The sequence below is a fragment of the Sarcophilus harrisii genome, chromosome 1 (assembly GCF_902635505.1).
Source record: "Sarcophilus harrisii chromosome 1, mSarHar1.11, whole genome shotgun sequence".
In the NCBI taxonomy this organism is placed as follows: domain Eukaryota; kingdom Metazoa; phylum Chordata; class Mammalia; order Dasyuromorphia; family Dasyuridae; genus Sarcophilus; species Sarcophilus harrisii.
The window spans coordinates 481,197,030-481,215,953 of record NC_045426.1 but is presented as its reverse complement, the minus strand read 5'-3'; the positions used below and the strand labels follow the sequence as shown (position 1 = coordinate 481,215,953).

General features: G+C 34.0%; 1 protein-coding gene across 1 annotated transcript in view; it reads left to right on the top strand.

The window, feature by feature from the left end:
* The window catches only part of DSG2 (desmoglein 2), a 41,027-nt gene extending 22,550 nt beyond the window's left edge, over positions 1 to 18,477 (top strand). The window contains exons 4-15 of the mRNA XM_031946483.1: positions 381 to 542; positions 693 to 837; positions 1,236 to 1,402; positions 5,576 to 5,713; positions 5,845 to 6,030; positions 6,139 to 6,404; positions 7,740 to 7,882; positions 8,005 to 8,232; positions 9,938 to 10,165; positions 12,123 to 12,253; positions 12,591 to 12,947; positions 14,374 to 18,477. Coding sequence (XP_031802343.1) covers positions 381 to 542; positions 693 to 837; positions 1,236 to 1,402; positions 5,576 to 5,713; positions 5,845 to 6,030; positions 6,139 to 6,404; positions 7,740 to 7,882; positions 8,005 to 8,232; positions 9,938 to 10,165; positions 12,123 to 12,253; positions 12,591 to 12,947; positions 14,374 to 15,375 — 3,153 coding nt within the window. The 3' untranslated portion in view covers positions 15,376 to 18,477. The remainder of the gene's footprint in view (positions 1 to 380; positions 543 to 692; positions 838 to 1,235; positions 1,403 to 5,575; positions 5,714 to 5,844; positions 6,031 to 6,138; positions 6,405 to 7,739; positions 7,883 to 8,004; positions 8,233 to 9,937; positions 10,166 to 12,122; positions 12,254 to 12,590; positions 12,948 to 14,373) is intronic.
* Positions 18,478 to 18,924: the final 447 nt, after the last annotated feature.

Sequence of the window (18,924 nt, the reverse complement as noted above, 5' to 3'; positions counted from 1 at the left end):
ACTGACTAAGCAAGAATCACTGAAATAAAACAAGGACCTTGTTTTAAATATAAGGACATAAAGCATTCACTTGAATAAACAATTTCAGCTTTGGTGCACAGACATGGATAGATGTATATACTTCTCAGAGATTTTGTCCTGGTTTTTTGTTATTTCCTTGCATAGTTTCCTTCAAAAAATGCAAGATATCATTATTCATATTTCTAAAAAAAATCAGTACCTTTTTTAAAATTTTAAGCACATTTGAGAAGAAAGTAACCTACCTTGTAGCATCTCCACTCATTTAAAGGAGATTTTTCTTTTTCAAAAGTCTTTACCTAAAAATTTAAAGGGGTTTTTAAAAACTCATCAATGTGTTCAATCTATCATTTTTCTGGCAGATACACTCTGATCTTGCTGAGGAAAGACACATAAAAGTTACATATCGTTTCTCTGGACAAGGGATTACAGAACCACCTTTTGGCATATTTGTCTTTGATAAAAATACCGGTGAATTAAATGTTACTAAGATTCTTGATCGAGAAGAAGTTCCAATGTTTGTAGTAAGTGGATTATTTTGCATTTTTTTAATCAGCTGTTACCCATTTGTTTTCATGTTGTGTGATTTGTTATGTTAATTTTTAAATCACTTTCTAATTTTATTTAACATGAAATATTCCATTTCTTATTTAATGTATATAATATGATTTCAGCTAACAGCCTATGCTTTGGATGAGAGAGGGAACAATTTAGAAAGGCCACTAGAGTTGCGACTTAAGGTTCTTGATATAAATGATAATGAGCCTGTGTTTACCCAAGATGTCTTTGTTGGGTCTGTTGAAGAACTAAGTCCAGCAAGTAAGTTCTTACTATATTGTTAATAATCATTTAAATTAATCTTTGAGTAAATGTACTCTTAATTCTCACATCTTATTGGAATAAAAGAACTATCATGAGAATAAACACTTAATAAAATTATTCTAAGTTAAGAACAATCTTTTTTTGAAAAGTTCAAAAAGATTTATATAAAATATATATTGTATGGGATTGGTGTTGGGGTAATAGGCATAAATATACAAATTTTAAAAATAGGAAAGCAGAGATATACTTATCTCTAATACAAGTTTTCCTTTGGTTTATATTCACATATTTGACAACTCCAGTTTAAATTTTAAAGTTAAACTTAAGCCCACATAAAGTATAAAACTATGGAAGAAGAGGTTGAATGAAGTGAAATTTCTTTTTTTTGTTTCCAGATACACTTGTGATGAAAATTAGTGCAACAGATGCTGACGAGGAAGGTCATATCAATTCCAAAATTTCTTATAAGATTGTCTCTCAGGAACCTCCTCAACCTTTTGTCTTTTTCCTTGATAAAGACAAAGGAGAGATTCTAACAACGGCATTTGTTCTGGATAGAGAGGTAAAATGGTGCTTTGATATTTTTGTTTCAATTTTCCTGGGCCCAGACACTCTAATATGTATCTCCATTTTTTTTAATTTTAAATTTCACTCTCATTGCCCTACCTTGTTTTATTATTACCTCTACTAAAAGAGTAAATCAATCAGCATGAATTTACTAAGTTCTCAATATGTACCAAACAATATAGATAACAAAGAAAAGCAAAAACCTAGTCCCCACCTTCAAGTAGCTCACAAACTAATGAGGGAGATGCTATACAAAAAGTGTAAGTTCAGGATATTTGTAGTGTAAATGGAGTAATTTCAGTTGGAAAGCACTACAGTGGGTAAGGTGGGTGAAAAAGGTATTGGGAAAGAAGGTGGGATTTGAGCTGAGGCTTAAAGGAAATCAGGAATACTAGAAGGCAGAAAGAAAGAAGGAGTATTCCAGATAAGATCAAAAGCTAGCATATAAAGCTCTAACCAAGAAATAGTGTCTCATAGTCAAGGAACAGCAAGTAGCCTGGTGTAGCAGATTATATGGAGGGAAGTAAAATGTAAGATGATTGAAAAAAGTAAGAAAGAGCCTGATTGTGAAAGGTTTTAAATGCTAAACAGTATTTTTCAGTTGAGATCTATTGAAGTTTATTGAATAGGGGAGTGGTATAGTCAGACCTGCACTTTAGGAAAATCATGGATGTATTGAAACAGGAATAAGAAGGCATTCAATTGGGTGGGAGCTATGTAAGTGGAAAGAAAGGACCATATAATATGAGATGTGTTGTAAAGATAGAAATGACAACATTTGGCAATGGATTAGATATATGGAATTAATATTAATGAGGAGTCAAGAATGACACTAAACTTGATAGCCTGGGTGCCCAGAAGAATGATGCTCCTCTCAATACTAATAGGGAAATTCAGGAGTGGGTAGGGTTTGAGAAAAGGGATAATGAGCTCTATTTATTTGATAGTAAAACTTTTCATTTGAATACTGCCATGTGTTCACACACAAAAGAACTTCCCAAAGATTGACATTTGACTTAAGAAGTCAGTAAATAGATAACCCTAAGGGTTAAGTAGTTTTTCAGTGTCCTCTTCAAATAATCACAATAGATAACTATGTAACATTAATGACACTGCCTCCTCTCTGAGGACAAGGTCTGTTATATTTTAATCTACATCATATTCTTTAGAACCCTGAGAGTGTAATGAAGTCCATCTTCTCTGCAATTTGCCTTAACACCTCACCAACTATGTTCACCACACTTTTAGGAACCCAGTGACTAACAGTTCCATTAAGGGCTATTTGCTTCAAAGATATAGTAAGAAAAAAAACCACATAAATATTTCCCCCAGTACTTTGAGAGCATAATTTACCCTTTCTCTTCATTATTATTGTACAGTAGTTTCAGTCATGTCCAAGTATTCATGATCCCATTTGGGGTTTTCTTAAAATAGATCCTGAACCGGTTTGCCATTTCTTTTTCCTGCTCATTTTATTATAAAGAAACTGAAGCAATCAGGATTAACTGACTTTTCCAAAGGTACACAGCTAGTAAGTTTCTGAAACCAGATATGAACTCACAAAGATGAGTCTCTTCTTGACTTAAGAGCCATTCCATATACTAGGCCATCTAGATTCCCTTGTAATCCATCCAATACCACCTCAGTCCCTGGATAGAGATAAAAATTAGGCTCATAATTTAATGGGCACTGCCAGACTATTATTATTTAGTTGAGCCCCTTCTGGGTGGTTTTGACAAATGAATTTTCTGAGGTATGATGAGTTTGAGATGAGATGTGAGACATCCAATTCCAAATGTCCAAGAGGCATTTAGTGATGTGAAACTGGAGGTGATAAGAGAGATAAGGGCTGAATAAACAAACCTGGAAATTATCTGCATAAAGGTGATCATTGAATTGGTTGTTAGGAGCCAATGAAGTTTCTAAGTAAGAAAATGAGTACTAATGTGCCATTGTTTCAGACCAGAGTTTCTAAAACTTTTTCCACTCAGGACCTCTTTTCACCCAAGAAATTTTTACATGATCCTAGGTATATAAGCATATAAAATAGGCAGATCAATCAAATGTTTACTGGTAAAACAAATCATAATTTTGCAACTCTCACAGTCAGTAATGACACCACATAGGGTCACAACCCACAGTTTAAGAAGCTTTATTCCAGATAGTCTAGAAAGCAATTTGGAATAATATATAAAAGATGTCTTTAAAATGCCTTACCCATTGACACAGAGATGCCATTGCTAAGCATTTATATTGAAGAAGTAAAAGACAGAAAAAAAGGTCCCATTTACACCAAAATATTTATATCAGCACTTTTTGTGATAGCGAAGATCTGGAAACCAAGTGGATGTCTATTGAATGGGAAATGACTAAAACACTATGTATATGAACATAATGGAATATTATTATGCCATAAAAAAACAAGCATAAAAAAATCAAAAGTTAATGGGAAGATTTATATGAACTGATACAGAATGAAATTTTTAAAAAGTAAGAAAATAATGTGCACAATTTATAAATGGAAAGCACAGAATAAACTGGATGGTTGTTTTTATTACTTATAATTATAAATTATATATTTATATGTAATTATAATTGCCAGATTTGATGCTGAAAAAAGAATTGAAAATATCTATCCCCTTCCCTTCATTGCAGAGGTGGGGCATGATGGATGTGGAATAATACATATAAAATCAGACATGATTGATATGCTGATATCTTTACTAGTTTCTGTGTCTAGTTCTTAGTATAGTGCTTCCTGGCGCTTTCTAGGCACCTAATAAATATGTGTTGACCTTACTTGGGAGAATTAAAACCCCACAGTTAATTTGATTTACAATTAGTTCCCCTAGCTTTACTAATTTGAAACAAGTGTTCTCTACCATCTTCTTTACTCTTTGCTCTAAGGCAGAGAATATTAACTGTTTTTTCATTATGGACTCTTGGCAATTTGATGATACCTATGGACCCCATTTTAAATCATTTTTAAATGCAAAAAGCAAAATATGTAAGGTTACAAAAGAAACTAATTATATTGAACTTGTTGAAATATTTATTTAAAAAATTTAGACTCTCAAGTTTAAAATACCTTATTTAAAGATTGTTTTTAATAGAATATGTAGAAGATATTCAAGGATCATTGTTTTAGAGCCAGAACAGACCTCAGCAATCCAAGCCCATCATTATGTGGATGTAGAGAAGCTAGTTTTTAATGCCTGAGTTTATACAGATAATAAGTGACATAGATGATTTTTTTTAAAACTTAAGTCCTTGGGCTCTCAATACATCATGTTTTATCTGCACTCCATTGAAAAAAGAATTCCTGTCTCTAGTCATTGCCCTCGAAGCCAGCTAAAAGTGTTAATGCCACTAACATGCAACTCTATTAACTCATGCCAAATTTTATCAATGATTCATGACGTGGTAGCACTAGGATATGAAAACTCCTGGGACTGAATTTTCTCTGTCAAAGACATACTTCAAAACTCATTTTAAATGACTGGCCACCAGTTCCCAAAAGTTGCAAAATCAGCATAGGGGAAATTAAGACTGTCCAATAGTGAGCTTCATTATCACTGGATTAACTGGTTGCTAGGAAAAAAGGAAAGAGAAAAGCCACACTGAGAGATATTGTTCTTCTATAATTTTGAGACCACAAAGGTTCATAGGATCATATCTGTAACTGGAAGCAACCTCAGTGTTGTTTAATCCCTCCAGTTTAAGAACCAGTTTCAGTCTCCTCCTTATATAGATAATGGAACTCAGGACTATAGAAGTTAATTGATTGATTAAAAGTTATAGAAGTAGTAAATATCACAAACAGAGTTTGAACCAGTTCCTTCAATTCCAGAACCAGTGATCATGGGCTCCTTTGTAAAAATACAAAGATATGGGGGTAATTTTTTTTCCTGAAAACAATCAAAAAAGATGATAATAAGCCTGTAGAGGTAGAAAGGGAGTGAGAGCCAAAAAGGCTATTTAATCCAATTGTTTAATTCTTTCAGATATGGATAATGAGGCCTGAAAGATTACATGATTTGTCTAGTAAATGCTAATAAAAGCCACATCTTCTGATTTTCTTAAACTTTGTGGTCTTTCCATTATACCAGAAACTCAGATTTGTGTAAATTGATTTTAATTGATGGTTGTTTTTCTCTGCTAAAAACAGAAACATAGCCACTACAGTCTCATTGTTGCAGCAACTGATGGAAATGGAGAAAAAACAGACAAGCCAGTGAATCAAGCCAAAGTACAAATTAACATTTTAGATGTCAATGACAATATACCTGTGCCTGAATTTGAGATGGTGAGTTTATGCCAGGCGTGTATGTGTGTTTATGTACTAATACAGTCTAACTATAATAAAATAATATCAGTTTATGTTGTTGAACTAAATGAAGAATAATTAACTCAAAGCAATGTGTCCATCTGTTGCAGTACGAAGGATCAATTGAAGAAAATCAAGCAAATGTGGAAGTCATGCGTATAAAAGTAACCGACTTGGATGAAATAGGCTCAGATAATTGGCTGGCAAATTTTACATTTCTTTCAGGAAATGAAGGGGGTTATTTCCATGTAGAGACAGATGTTCAAACAAATGAAGGAATTGTAACTCTTATTAAGGTAGGTGTTCTGAATTTTAAAAGATTTGAAAATATTACAATTTTAATGGAAATAATGACTTTTTTCATTAGGTCCAGGGCTTAAGGCATTTACTTTTTTGTTTCTTAGGAAGTGAATTATGAAGTACTGAAGACTCTTGATTTGAAGATCCTTGTCACCAATAAAGCACCATTTCACAAATCAATTAGAAATAAGATTGAAGCAAAATCCATTCCTATCAAGATCAAAGTGAAAAATGTCATAGAGGGTGTTCATTTTAGACAACAAAAAATTGTAATCCAAACCAGTGAACACATGGAAAGGTCAGAAATAGGTAAAATTATTGGAAAATATCAAGCCTACGATGAGGATACTGGACAAATAGCCCAAGTAACGTAAGATATTTGTTAACTTTTTTTTCTCTTTATATGTTGTTTCTTTTATTAAAATTATGATAGAATGCAAAGATCTCATCAGTATCCAAGCCCTATTCTTTGTATTCCCCAAAGAAAGAACAAACCTCTTTTTGAAAGTTTTATGGAATTTCTGGGTTGAAAGAAGCTTCAAAGAGTGATTCTAATACATAAGAATGGTTTCTCTCACATTCTGTAAAAGTAGCCCAACTTATCTTGATTTAGAGACCTGCAAGTATGGGGGAAAAAACACTCCATTGTCTCCCAAGGCAGTCTATTTTACCTTCAATCAATCAATAAACAATTGTTAAGTGCGTACTACGTGCGAGGTACTGTGCTAAACTCTAACTTCAAACAGTGCTATTGTAAAGGTGTCTTTGTCAATAGTGAACATAAATCTGACCTTCTGCAGCTTCTACTTATTTGACCTAACTAGCTCTGTCCTCCAGAGCCAAAAAGAACATAACTGCTTTTAGGTAGTCCTAAGTACCTTCTATCTGCCTTTTATAGCATGCTTGATCTAGTTGCCACACTTAGGTTGTATTACACTTTGTCAGTGATCTTCCTAAAATACTCTCAATGTGTTCATACCAACACAATGGGATTGTAACTTTGGTAGTTCTGGATACTGTGTCTCCTTTTTATTCCAAAAGAAATTGTAATCATTTACTGCTTCCCATGGCAAAATGTATATATTTGTATAAGTGTGTGTTACATAAGAAACACAAGAAATAAATAATGGAATCTTAGAATTGGAAGTGAAAGAATTTGAGAGTTAGAAGGAACTTTATCCAGTTCAATCCATAATTAAAAGAAATAGACACATACCTAATTAGTAGCCATCTAGTCTATTCTTGAAAACTTCCACTGAAGGGGAGCCCATCCCTTCTTCAATCAATCAATAAATATTTATTAAGTGCCTATTATGTTCCACACTCTGTGCTAAGCACTGGAAATATAAAGAGCAACAAAAAGCAGTCCCTAATCTCAAGGAGTTCACAGTCTAATCAAGGAAACAATGAACAGATACATACATGTTTATGTGTTTGTGTGTATGTATGTATATACCCAAGATAAATTGGAAATAATAAATGGAGTGAAGGTACTAAAATTAAGAGGCTTGGGAGAAACTTCCTATAGAAGAGATAAGAAGCTGGAATTTAAAGGAAGACAATCCATTCCATTTATGGACAGCTATCATCATTAGAAAGGTTTTTTTCCTGACATCGTTTAAATTTGGCTTTTCATATTTTCTATAAAAAAAAAATGGTCAACTTGTTTACAACATAATCATTTTTATTTGTAATGTCTGAACAGGTATGCCAAAGGAGAAGATATCGACAATTGGATCACAATAGATTCAGTCACATCTGAAATCAGACTTGCTAAAATTCCTGATTATGAATCTAAATATGTCATTAATGGCACTTACTTTGCAACAATCTTAGCTATAACTAAAGGTAAGGTTTTAAATAGTTTTATCATTCTGCCCATATGTATTGCTCATATAATCCCTAATTGAAAAGAAAACGAATAACATGGACTTCTTTCAAGATTTTTATCGAATGCACTTTTTTTTCAGATTTTCCTAGACAGACAGCTACTGGTACCATTGAAATTGTGGTGAAAGATTTTAATGATAACTGTCCAGAGCTCATAAATCCAGTGCAAACTATCTGTGATGATACACACTATGTGAATGTTACTGCTAAGGATCTGGATGGTTATCCATATAGTTCTCCTTTCAGTTTTGCTGTCATTGACCAACCACCTGGAATGGCAGAGAATTGGTACTTTGGACACCAAGAAGGTAGGCATAATTAGGAAACCCCATATCATTTTCACAATTACAGTTTCCTTTTTCATCTGCAAAGTAGACTCATCTTTTTTTATATTTCCTTAAATATTAGATTCTGCACACTAAAATGAGACTCAGTAGTTCCATAGATGTATTTGGATATAGTTTTTCAGATGAATGAATAGCTTCTCTTTTGTAGCTGCAGAGAGTAGTCACATATGTCCCAGGCTTGTTATGAGAATAAAATGAGATAATTTCTGTAAATTGCTTTGCAAACCTTAAAAGCATTTATATAAATGTTAGTCATAATTAGTTGTTGGAAGGGTAGCTAAAGAAAGTCTGTTTCCAGGGTTGTTTGAGGATAAACTGAGAAAATATTTATACAAAAATTTGCAAACCTATAAGTGGTATATAAATACTAGCTATTGTTAGTAGTAAGTTGGAAGAAGTAGGGGTTCCCACATCCTGATGATTGCCTCTTCTTAGAGTTTCTGTTGAGTTACCTGTGTCTCAGTTGATATCAAAACTCAGAGTAGATATCAAAACTCAAAAATCACCTGCTCTTTCTAAACCTTGAAAAAGTTTTAGGAATGCTTGATGGAAGGTATCAAAGTGTTCACTTTTTCTTAAATGTAATCAGAGGCCAGGTGAGGAACTCAATTTGCCCTAGCTCTTGCATTGAAATTCATCTCAAGCATATAGAAATAATATGAAGTAAAGATGGAAATGTCATATGGCAAAATCTCATGGCAATTTTTTTAATGATAACGATAACATCTATATTAATAATGACCTGTTGTTGTTTGTTCAATATAAATCATATTTATTATGTAATTATCACAAACAATTCTATAAATATATTGTATTATAAAATAATATGGATTATTAAATATATTTGTTAATAATGTGATTATAACATCTATATTATAGTAAAATACATGCATCATATATACAAGGTACTATAAAAGTCATAGAGATGTATAAATTTTTAGTTTGTGGTAGGTACTTAAAAGTCTAATAGAGATAAAGCATAAACTCAATAAGTAATAACCAACAATTAAATAGAACTGTGAAGTTTACAAAGATATTTTCATGTTTTATATCAGTTGATGTTTACTTCCCCCCAAAAAAAGAAAAACAAATTTGTGAGAGATGCATGCTACAAGTTTTATTTTTCTTATCTCACAGATTAAGAATCTGAACCTCAGAAGAATAATAAATGGCTTGCCCAAAATCCAGGGCTAATAACTGTCAAAGGTGCAATTTAAATCCAGATCTCTCTTGATGTCAAGTATCAGTACCAAGTACACTTGAAAGCATGAGAGAAATATAATGCTTTAGGAGTTCAGAAGACAGAATAGTAATTTCTAGTTGTGTAATCAGGGAAAGTATGATGGAAAGAGCATCATGAGAGAGTAGATGATAGAGTAGGAAAAGTAACCAGGGTATCAGTTTGTGACAAATCCAGTAGTTTCTTTCATGAAAGCAGAAAGAATAATGGAATTGTCATTTTGCCCAAATAGCTCATTTTTGTCTTCAATGCTAGTTTGATCCTTCTGTACTATATTGTATGATTTACATGTAAAAACTTATTAAGGGAGAAAAGAAATAAAAATTAAATCTATGAATGGAACAGAATATTTTTAATGAATGGGGAAAATGTCCATTATTAAACATTATCTTTTCTCTTCTCCTTTCTCTACTTTGTACACCTCAGCTACAAGTGCATGGTTGATACCAAAAGAATTAAAAGTGGGAAGAAGTGAAATCCACCTGTCAGTGAGTGATAATCAAGGATTAAACTGTCCTGAAAAGCAGATCCTTACATTGACAGTTTGCAGCTGTGTGAGTGGTAGTGGCTGCATTCTACCACTAGAGGATAGTTATGTAGGACTGGGATCTGGAGCAATTGGGCTCATGATTTTTGCACTTCTTCTGTTGTTACGTAAGTATTAAAATAGCTTCTCTTTATTGACTTCTCATATTTTAAGAACTTGACAGATAACTAGTAGTTTGAACACTGGATCAAACAGATAGCATCTTGAGTGCCTACTTATTCTGTTAGACTAAGACATTACCAAATTTTGATTCCAGTCTTTTTACTGATTAAGATAGCTACCCGATGTTGTTAGAATATATGTTTCTACCTTTTGAAAAAAAAACAAAAGACATGATGAATCAGCCAATACTAGGGTAGCTATCTAGGACTAAGGGATTCAGAAATACCCATCTCTATCTTTGTCACAACTTCAGATTTGTTTGAATATAGTTAAGTCAAGTCAGTAATTCTTAAGACATTGATTTCTGCCTCTGTAAAATAGAAGGTCATTTTTCTTTCTTCATTGAGAACTTTAAAAAGATGGATATAACCAGAAACTGCCTAAAATAAGAAAATGCCTTATAGTGAAATTCTTTTGGTGCTTCTGAATTTGGATGGCGTTGAAGACAAGATATATCTTACAACAAATTTTACTCTCTAATGAAACATTATAATAAGAGTCAAATGAAACTTGCTTTGTTATTGTTTGCTTTAAATTCAGAAGATTTCTTATGTTTTGAATACTCTTTTTTTTAGAAAAGTTTACCCATATTAGAGATCTACCTGGCAAGCACTAAGACTTAGCAGTGAACCTTAAAATTGGTTTGATTATTTAGATATTAATAATTGATTATATTCAAATATTTTAAGTTAGAACAGAAATTCTTAACCTGGGGTCTGTGGCTTTTTAATCTATTTTGATAAAAGTATTTAAGGATTACTGATTTCTTTTGGCCCTATATTTTTTATTTTATGCATTAAAAATTATTTTGAGAAAATGAATATAGGTTTGACTAGACTACCAAAAGGGGTTTCCCAAGACACAAAAAGTTAAGAACTCTGAGCCAGAGATTGAAAATAGGAGTGTCTTGTTGAGGAATTTGATATTCAGTTGTTTTTTAGCATATCTGATTCTTTGAAACCTCATTTGAAGTTTTCTTGGCAAATATACCGGAATTATTTGCCAGGTATTTTTTTCCCCCATCTCATTTTACAAATGGAGAAACTGAGGCAAAGCTGTTGAATTGCTAGTTTAAGTCACACAGTATCTGAAGCTAGATTTGAATTCAGGGAGAAGAATCTTCCTAATTCCAGGTCCCCTGCTGTGCCAACTAGCTGCCCGTGTTAAGATTTATCATCTTGAAAATAGAAAAGAGTCAGAAATATTCTATGATGGTTCCAGAATAAATGTCACTCCACTCCTTTAAAAGATATGGTGGTTTTAGAAAATCTCCATGGAACTAAAACTATCTACTTTTACCCTTTAAGACACTCTCATTATGCATCCAAAAGTGGTAATATCAATAAGAATCTTTATGAACTGCCATTGACTTAGAAAACTAGTTATTAACATTATCTGTGCTATATTGTATTTTTATTTATTTTGTTAAGTTGTTTCTCAATTACTCTTTGATCTGATTATCTGATTGACAATACCCAGGAGTGTTAAAGGCTCTATTGTAGCCAGAGAGCAGTTTATTTGATATCTCTGAGAGTTCCTAGTCTTTGCTTGAGCTCACAACTGAACTAGAGGAAGGACAAGATGAAAAAGAAAAATTTATCCATGAGATAGAATGTCAGAAATGGGGACAGTTTGGCTCAGTTGAAAGACTTGGATTTAGAACTGAATGCACCACTTTCCACCTGTGTGACCTTAAGGATGTCATTTCCTGTATGGATCTCAATTTCCTCATCTGTAAAATGAAGGGATTGAACTAGATATCCTCCCTTCCTGCTCTCAAGATACTATCTAGCTATAGGGCAGAAGGAATAATAAATTTATTTCTACACCTGAATTGAATGCACAATATTATTAGCATGTAGAAACTAATTTATCCTCTACTTAATTTTTCCTTCTCTGCAGTTATACCCTTGTTACTGCTTCTCTGCCACTGTGGGGGAGCAGGAGGAGGAGCCAAAGGCTTCACAGCCATACCTGGTACTGTAGAAATGCTGCATCCTTGGAACAATGAAGGAGCACCACCTGAAGATAAGGCATGTCTATTAGATCCTATAAAAATTAAAAAATTATTTTTATTTTGAATTTCAGTTATATTGCAGAGCATTAGCCCAATGTTTTGGACTTGTAAAGAGCCATTACAGATAATTCTTGCATTGGGTTGGTACTCAAAGACTCCAGGAGACAGTATCATGTACGTAATGAAGAAAAAGAGAATCAGTCCAAATTAAGCCCTGCTCCTCAGCAAGAAAGTAATCTATTACTTTTAGACACCGTAACTTCTGCCTATCTCTCATAAGTCTCATAGTCTAAAAACCACATACAGATCTTCCACTCCTCCTAAATCTCTAATGTAATTTTTTGTTTTCATAGGTAGTGACATCTCTCATAACAACAGATCTTGCAGGAAATTCTGGAGCATCTGCTGGAGGAGGAAGTAGAACGGGAGTCTTGATAAGCAGCGAAACAACTAGGAGAGAAAGTAGCTCAGGTCATCGTACTATGACTATGGTAGATGGAGGATGGGAAGAGCACAGAAGCCTTCTGACTGGTGGAATTAAAAGAATTGGAGGGGTGACTGGAGCCAGGAGAGATGTCACAACTGTGGGAGCAGCTGCAGCCATGAGTGGTGCTACAATGATGGGGGCTTCTGGAGCCATGGGGACTATTGGATCCAGGACAAACACAGCTGCACTGAATGAAGAATTTATGAGAAGCTACTTCATTGAGGTAAGGACCTGTTTGGGATCATTTGTATAGGAGTGTGGCAAATTTTTAAGAATAATCAAAGCTTTTAAAAAAAAATAGACATTTATTAATTCATTTTTAAAGCAAATTTAGTAATAATGAGCAAAATTAGGTCCCAGTCCTTTATGTTATATTGCTCTGAATTGAAACTGATTTTACAATTAACATCATAATATGTAAATATTAGAAAATATTCATGAGAAATTTAAGGAGAATAAAAAGGTGGGTAGGTAATATTACTGCTAGTTTTCCTTTTTTAATTAAGATGCTTTAATGCCACAAGTAGATGAGGTTTGGTTCTTGGAGAGTTTTGTTGGTTGGATTTTTTTTTATGGCTTTTCCAAAATACTCCTCCCTCTTGGTAGTTGAGAGTTATGGTCAGGGATGAGGACATGCTGCTTTCAGGAGTTTGACGTTCTTGAGAACAACATCTGGTTGTCCATAGTGCTTTGGTTGAATTTATTGTCCTTCATTCTCAAAGAGGATGAAAATTGACATCACTGTATTATATTCAAGTTAAAGAGTGTCCAAGTGTAGCTGATCAGCCCAATACAAACTTGTAATGCTCTACTACAGGTTGAGCACAAATAATCCATAGGAACATTTGGGGTAGATTCTCTAATTTTGTTCATATTGTATTTCTTTTTTGAGCTACTTCAGTTCTGCTTTGCTCATAAAATACAGCATCTTCTCTGATGAGGGTATGCCATGCTGGGTGGTCCTGTGCCAGTGTCTTCCACATCACACAATCAATTCCAAAGTTCTTAAGAGAGACCAGCCGTGTATCACTTTTTTTGAGAGCAACTCTATTGGTCTGATCACATTGTTCAAATGCCAAAAAGATTATTTGTATGGTTGCCAAAAAAGATTATTTTACAGATAAGGCAAAATGTCACAAGGCGGTCAGAAATAAAGCAATATAAGGACACTCTTAAGGTTTGGTTGAGTTTATAGCTTTGGGAAAGAATCAGGAAGATGAGAAATAATTAAAAGAGGCCAAGAGATGATTCTCTAGTTCTTTTTACAAATTTAATTCTGCCCTACCATGTCTAAAGCATTATAAATTATACCAGTTCTCCTTTTTCTTCCTCAGATTTCTTTTTAATATTCTCTTCTTTGTTTTACTCAAAGAGTAATGGTTTGGTAAGGGAATGCTCACAGTTAGAAAAGAAGAGGGGAGAAAGTAAACCTACTATTTGCCAAACAGTGTGCTTAAGCCCTTTACATGTATTCTTGTTTGATAATTTTTTTTTAAATAGAGAAAATAGGAGAGAAGCATTTGTTTTTGTAGATTTGGGGATCCTGCTTAAATTTTTTTTTCTTTATTCTAATTTCTCACATATACAAGTTACTTGAAAGTGACATTATTCCTAAACTATGTATGTTTTGATTCTCATTTTCTTTTTAGAAAGCTGCTTCCTATGCCGACAATGATGAAATTCAAACAGGGAAAGACTGTCTCCTAGTTTATTCTCAGGAAGAAACTCAATCTCCTCGTGATTCTATTGGGTGCTGCAGCTTCATTGAAGCAGAATGGGATGACCATTACCTGGATGATTTGGGAATTAAGTTCAAGACACTAGCAGAAATATGCACAGGTCAAAAAATAGAGACAGAAACCGAAAGTGGCCTGAAATATGAACTTCCCACTGAAGCTAGCATGAATGCAGTTTCACATTCAGTTTATGAGCAGAATACCCTTCAGGCAGAAAAGTCCCATTCCTCTTCTAGCATCAGCTTCTCAGCTCCCAAACCAATAAATGAATCCATTTCAGAGACCTTGACTCAGGAATTAGTCTCTGAAAGAACCTTATCTTCCAGACAGGGGTTGAAGGTGGCAAGAACCCTCCCTGATCCCTTGCCTGTTGGAAATATTGTTATAACAGAGAGGTCCTATGGCACTGGCTCCACATTGCCCCCCAGTACTCTCATCCTCAGCTCCAAGCAGCCCCAGAGCCTTATGGTCACCGAGAGGGTCTATGCTCCCGCTTCTAGTTTGGTGGACACACAGTTTGTCCAGCACCATGCTGGTGAAGGCAGTGTAGTGGTCCAAGAACACATGATCCAACCTAATGGTGGTCTGTCTAATAGCCTAGGAAGCACTCAGGATCTGTCCGATTCCCATTATGTTGTTGTGAGGGAGAGAGAAAGGTTCCTGGCCCCGAGTGCCAGCCTGCAGCCCATTCAGACGATCCCCAGTCTAGCAGTAGGACAGAATGTGACCGTTACAGAGAGAGTGCTCACTCCTGCCTCCAATCTGCAAGCCTCAAAGACTGTGGTTTCTGGATCTGGAACACTAGCCCCCTTGCAAAATTTAGATTTTCAGGAATCTGTTCCATCTAATTCTAGTGTAACCATATCTTCCAGCAGAGTTACCAAACATAGCACTGTCCAGCAGTCTTATTCATAAAACAGTAATCAGCCCTCCACCTGCAGCTAGCAATTTTATCTTTTCAAAGTGCCTTACCCCTGGGTGAGCCCTTTCTGCTCACAGAAGTCTCCAGTCACTTATAACTGAGTCAGTGAGCAAAGGCCCAGACAGACGGCCTCTGCAGTCTACTTTTGGGCCTGTATACAGAAATGATCTGCTAGGGTCATGAAAATGATCACATTAATTAAGTGGCCTAATAATTCATTTCAATTCCATTCAGCAAGAATGTATTAAGTGCCTTTTCTGTGTCAAGGCATTGTATTATGTACTGAGATACAAAGACAGGAAAAAAAAAAAGAACCTTCTGTGTTCTGCTGGGGGCAGTAATAATATTATTATCATAAATAACATTTATATAGTGTTTACTGTGCACCTGGCACTGTGCTAAGTATAATCTCATTTGCTCTTCACAATCATCCTGGGAGTTAAATGCTACTATTTTCATTCCCATTTTACAGATGAGTACACTGAGGCAAACAGGTTAAGTAATTTTCCCCAGGTCACACAAATATTAAGTGCCTCAGGCTGTATTTGAATTAAGGTTTTCCTGATTCCAGACTTGGATCTTTCTGAACCACCTGGCTACCAACAGACAAAATAATTGGAGGGAGATTGATCAACTACTAATTATGAATAAAAATTATGAATAAGTATGAATAACTAATTATGAATAATTATGAATAACCTCTGATTCAGCAAATATGAAATACCTAACATATTGATCTAGAGAAAGGAGATTTGCAGTCCATTTAGTTCCTACAAACATATATCTATTTTACAAATCAAGAAGCTGGCCCAGGGAAACCTTAAGTGAATTGTCATGATCTACACAGATAGCAATCAATGGAGAAGGTATTTGAATCCAGAAGTTTGTCACTTTTTTCATTAAGTGTTTTGGATACCAGGGCAGGCCCTGGAGATACAAAGGTGAAATAAAATAATACATTCCTTCCTTCCCCCCTCCCAACTTCAAGGAGAAAAATACCTGCTAGAGAACATTGTTGAAAATAGAGTTAAGAAGTTATCCAAGTTGGATGAGCTTCTGTTGCCTTATGCCCCTTTTCTTATCCCCACAAACTCTTTAGAGACCTTGTGTCTTATACTGTGCTTTCTATAATAACCAATTTCCCCAGAGACTCCTAATTCAAGCTTATCTTGTTCTCCCAAGTCTGCCATTGTACTTACCCAAAGATTCTAATCCATCTGTGAGATGAACTCATTTGGAGGGCTTTATCTGACCACACTGATTTTTATTTTCACAGAAGGTACCACACTTTTCCTTTTCCTCCTTTTCATTAAAAATATATACTTAAAACCCAAGTGCTTAATCCTAGCCAATTTTTCTTTAAGTTAATTTCAATTACTTTTCCTATAGCATGAAAACAAGTATATAGAATAGTTCTTTTTTAAATTAGACAATTAAGACCCAATATAGCTAAGCCAATAGACCTTATATCACAGTTATTTTCCTACAAACAATCCCTTCCTCTGATCCGATTTCTTCAAATGCTGCCAATACTATATAGAATTTGCCTTCCAAATCCAATGGTAAATTCCAGTGAAATTTGAGAGATTCTGTCTGAAATTAAAGCTTTGACTTGAAGGAATCTGACTTATACTTACATGCTGGGAACTTTAAGTTACACATTTGCACTTTCCCCTTTTAAAATTACTTTGTTCTTAATTAGGTCATATTTTTTACTTTGCTTGATGTTAAAATTCAATTTTTTCTTTCTTAATTTTTGAAGACTCCTTTGCCAAAGAAAACTTAGTTAAGTTGATTTAATTCCAGAAAAATGTATTAAGTGCTTAATATGTGTACTTAATGTCAATACTATATTGATAATATATATTTCAGAATACAGGATATGCATACATGTAAATATTTCTTGCACAGAAAATATTTCAGTAATTTATAATAGAACTTTACAGAATTTGTGGTGATAGGACTTTGTAGGTATTTTTCTGGAAAAAATAACTTTTTAAATTCCCAATTATATTTTTTAATACTTATTCACTTAATCCAAGTGATTTTCCTGATACCTGTCATCTAGAGAATTTAATAGACTTTAAACATTTCTCACTCCTATTATACAGATAAAAGTTGATTTATTTTAGCTTTGATTTACCACCTCACTCCTGTGCAGTAAAATGGGTATGAATGATTTGCCTACCATGCCTAATTGAAATTTTCCCTATAAATGAAAAAAAAAAAATCTATCATATCACAAAATTCCTTCCTACTTCTTTTTTTTTTAAGTGATGTCATATTATAGGACTTTAGAACAAGAAGGTTTTCTAATCCAACCTCTTCATGTTAACAGATGAGGAAATGGAGGCCTCGTTATGTGATTTGCCCAAGATTATACAAATAGTAAGAGCTAAGATTGAAACACAGATCTTTATGACTTCTAATGCTGTGCTTTACATGTTATGGTAGTATATATTGTTTTTCCTCTCATTTGTAGCTTTACCAGTTTTGTTTTACCTAATATCTCATGGATTCTAATTCTAATTTGTGTGAGCATTCAAGTCCACTGACATGGACTATAATTTTTCCAGGCCTTAGTGGACAAGTCTGTGAATTGCTGTGGGCAAAAATATTCAATTTTTGGTATCCTCACCAGACTTACATAGGTTGGTCCTTGGATGAAACTTGGTCTGATTTCATGCCCTGAACTAACATTTCCAGCTTAGAATGGATTCAGCCAGTGTTTGCATTCTGTTGGTAAAGCCTTTGAGAATAATAGGACACTTCCATGTCCCAGTGAAACATTAGCATCCTTAATGGAATTTTACCAAAACTAGAACAGAAGTAAATTGTGTGTGAAATTTGAAATGTAAGGAAATAGGAGAAAAAATGAAGTTGGCTTAAGTGGAACTTGAGACTTAAAAGGGCAAAATATTAAAACTATAAAAGTTTGAATAATTTATATTGTATGTATTTAGTTTTACACTGAAATAATCTTTTTTTGTTCCTGAAGGGATTGCTAGTTAGTTTTTACATTGTTCTTTCACATAATTGCTTTTTTAGGTATTGTCATGAAAATTTTAAATAAAAAGAATATGGCATTGTCCCTTTCCCATGTTTTTCATTGCTCTGTGATATTTTAAATGAATGTTTGAATTGCAAGTGCCAGATAAAAGACAAAGGTGAATTAGGCTTTTTCTGCTTTAGTTCCATTTGGGTTGCTATTTAGCACCCTTCTTTGAAAGATCATTGTTCCAAGATTTTACAGTTAAAATTCCCTCTTTGTATAGGTAGTAAAACTGGGGAAACCTGTTGAACTTGGCCAGGAGAGGTTGGAATCTCACCAAATAAATGAAATCATTATACAAATAAGGAAATGCTTTGGAGGAAAATATTAGGCAGAGAGAAGATATCATTGAAGGTCAGGCTATTAATATGTTGCTGCATTCATGTGGTCTTCTTAACAATGCTTTCAACTGACATGTGACATTGTTGCTCCATATACCATATACCATGCTATTGCATTAAAATGCAGAGAACTTTACAGATAACTAAAA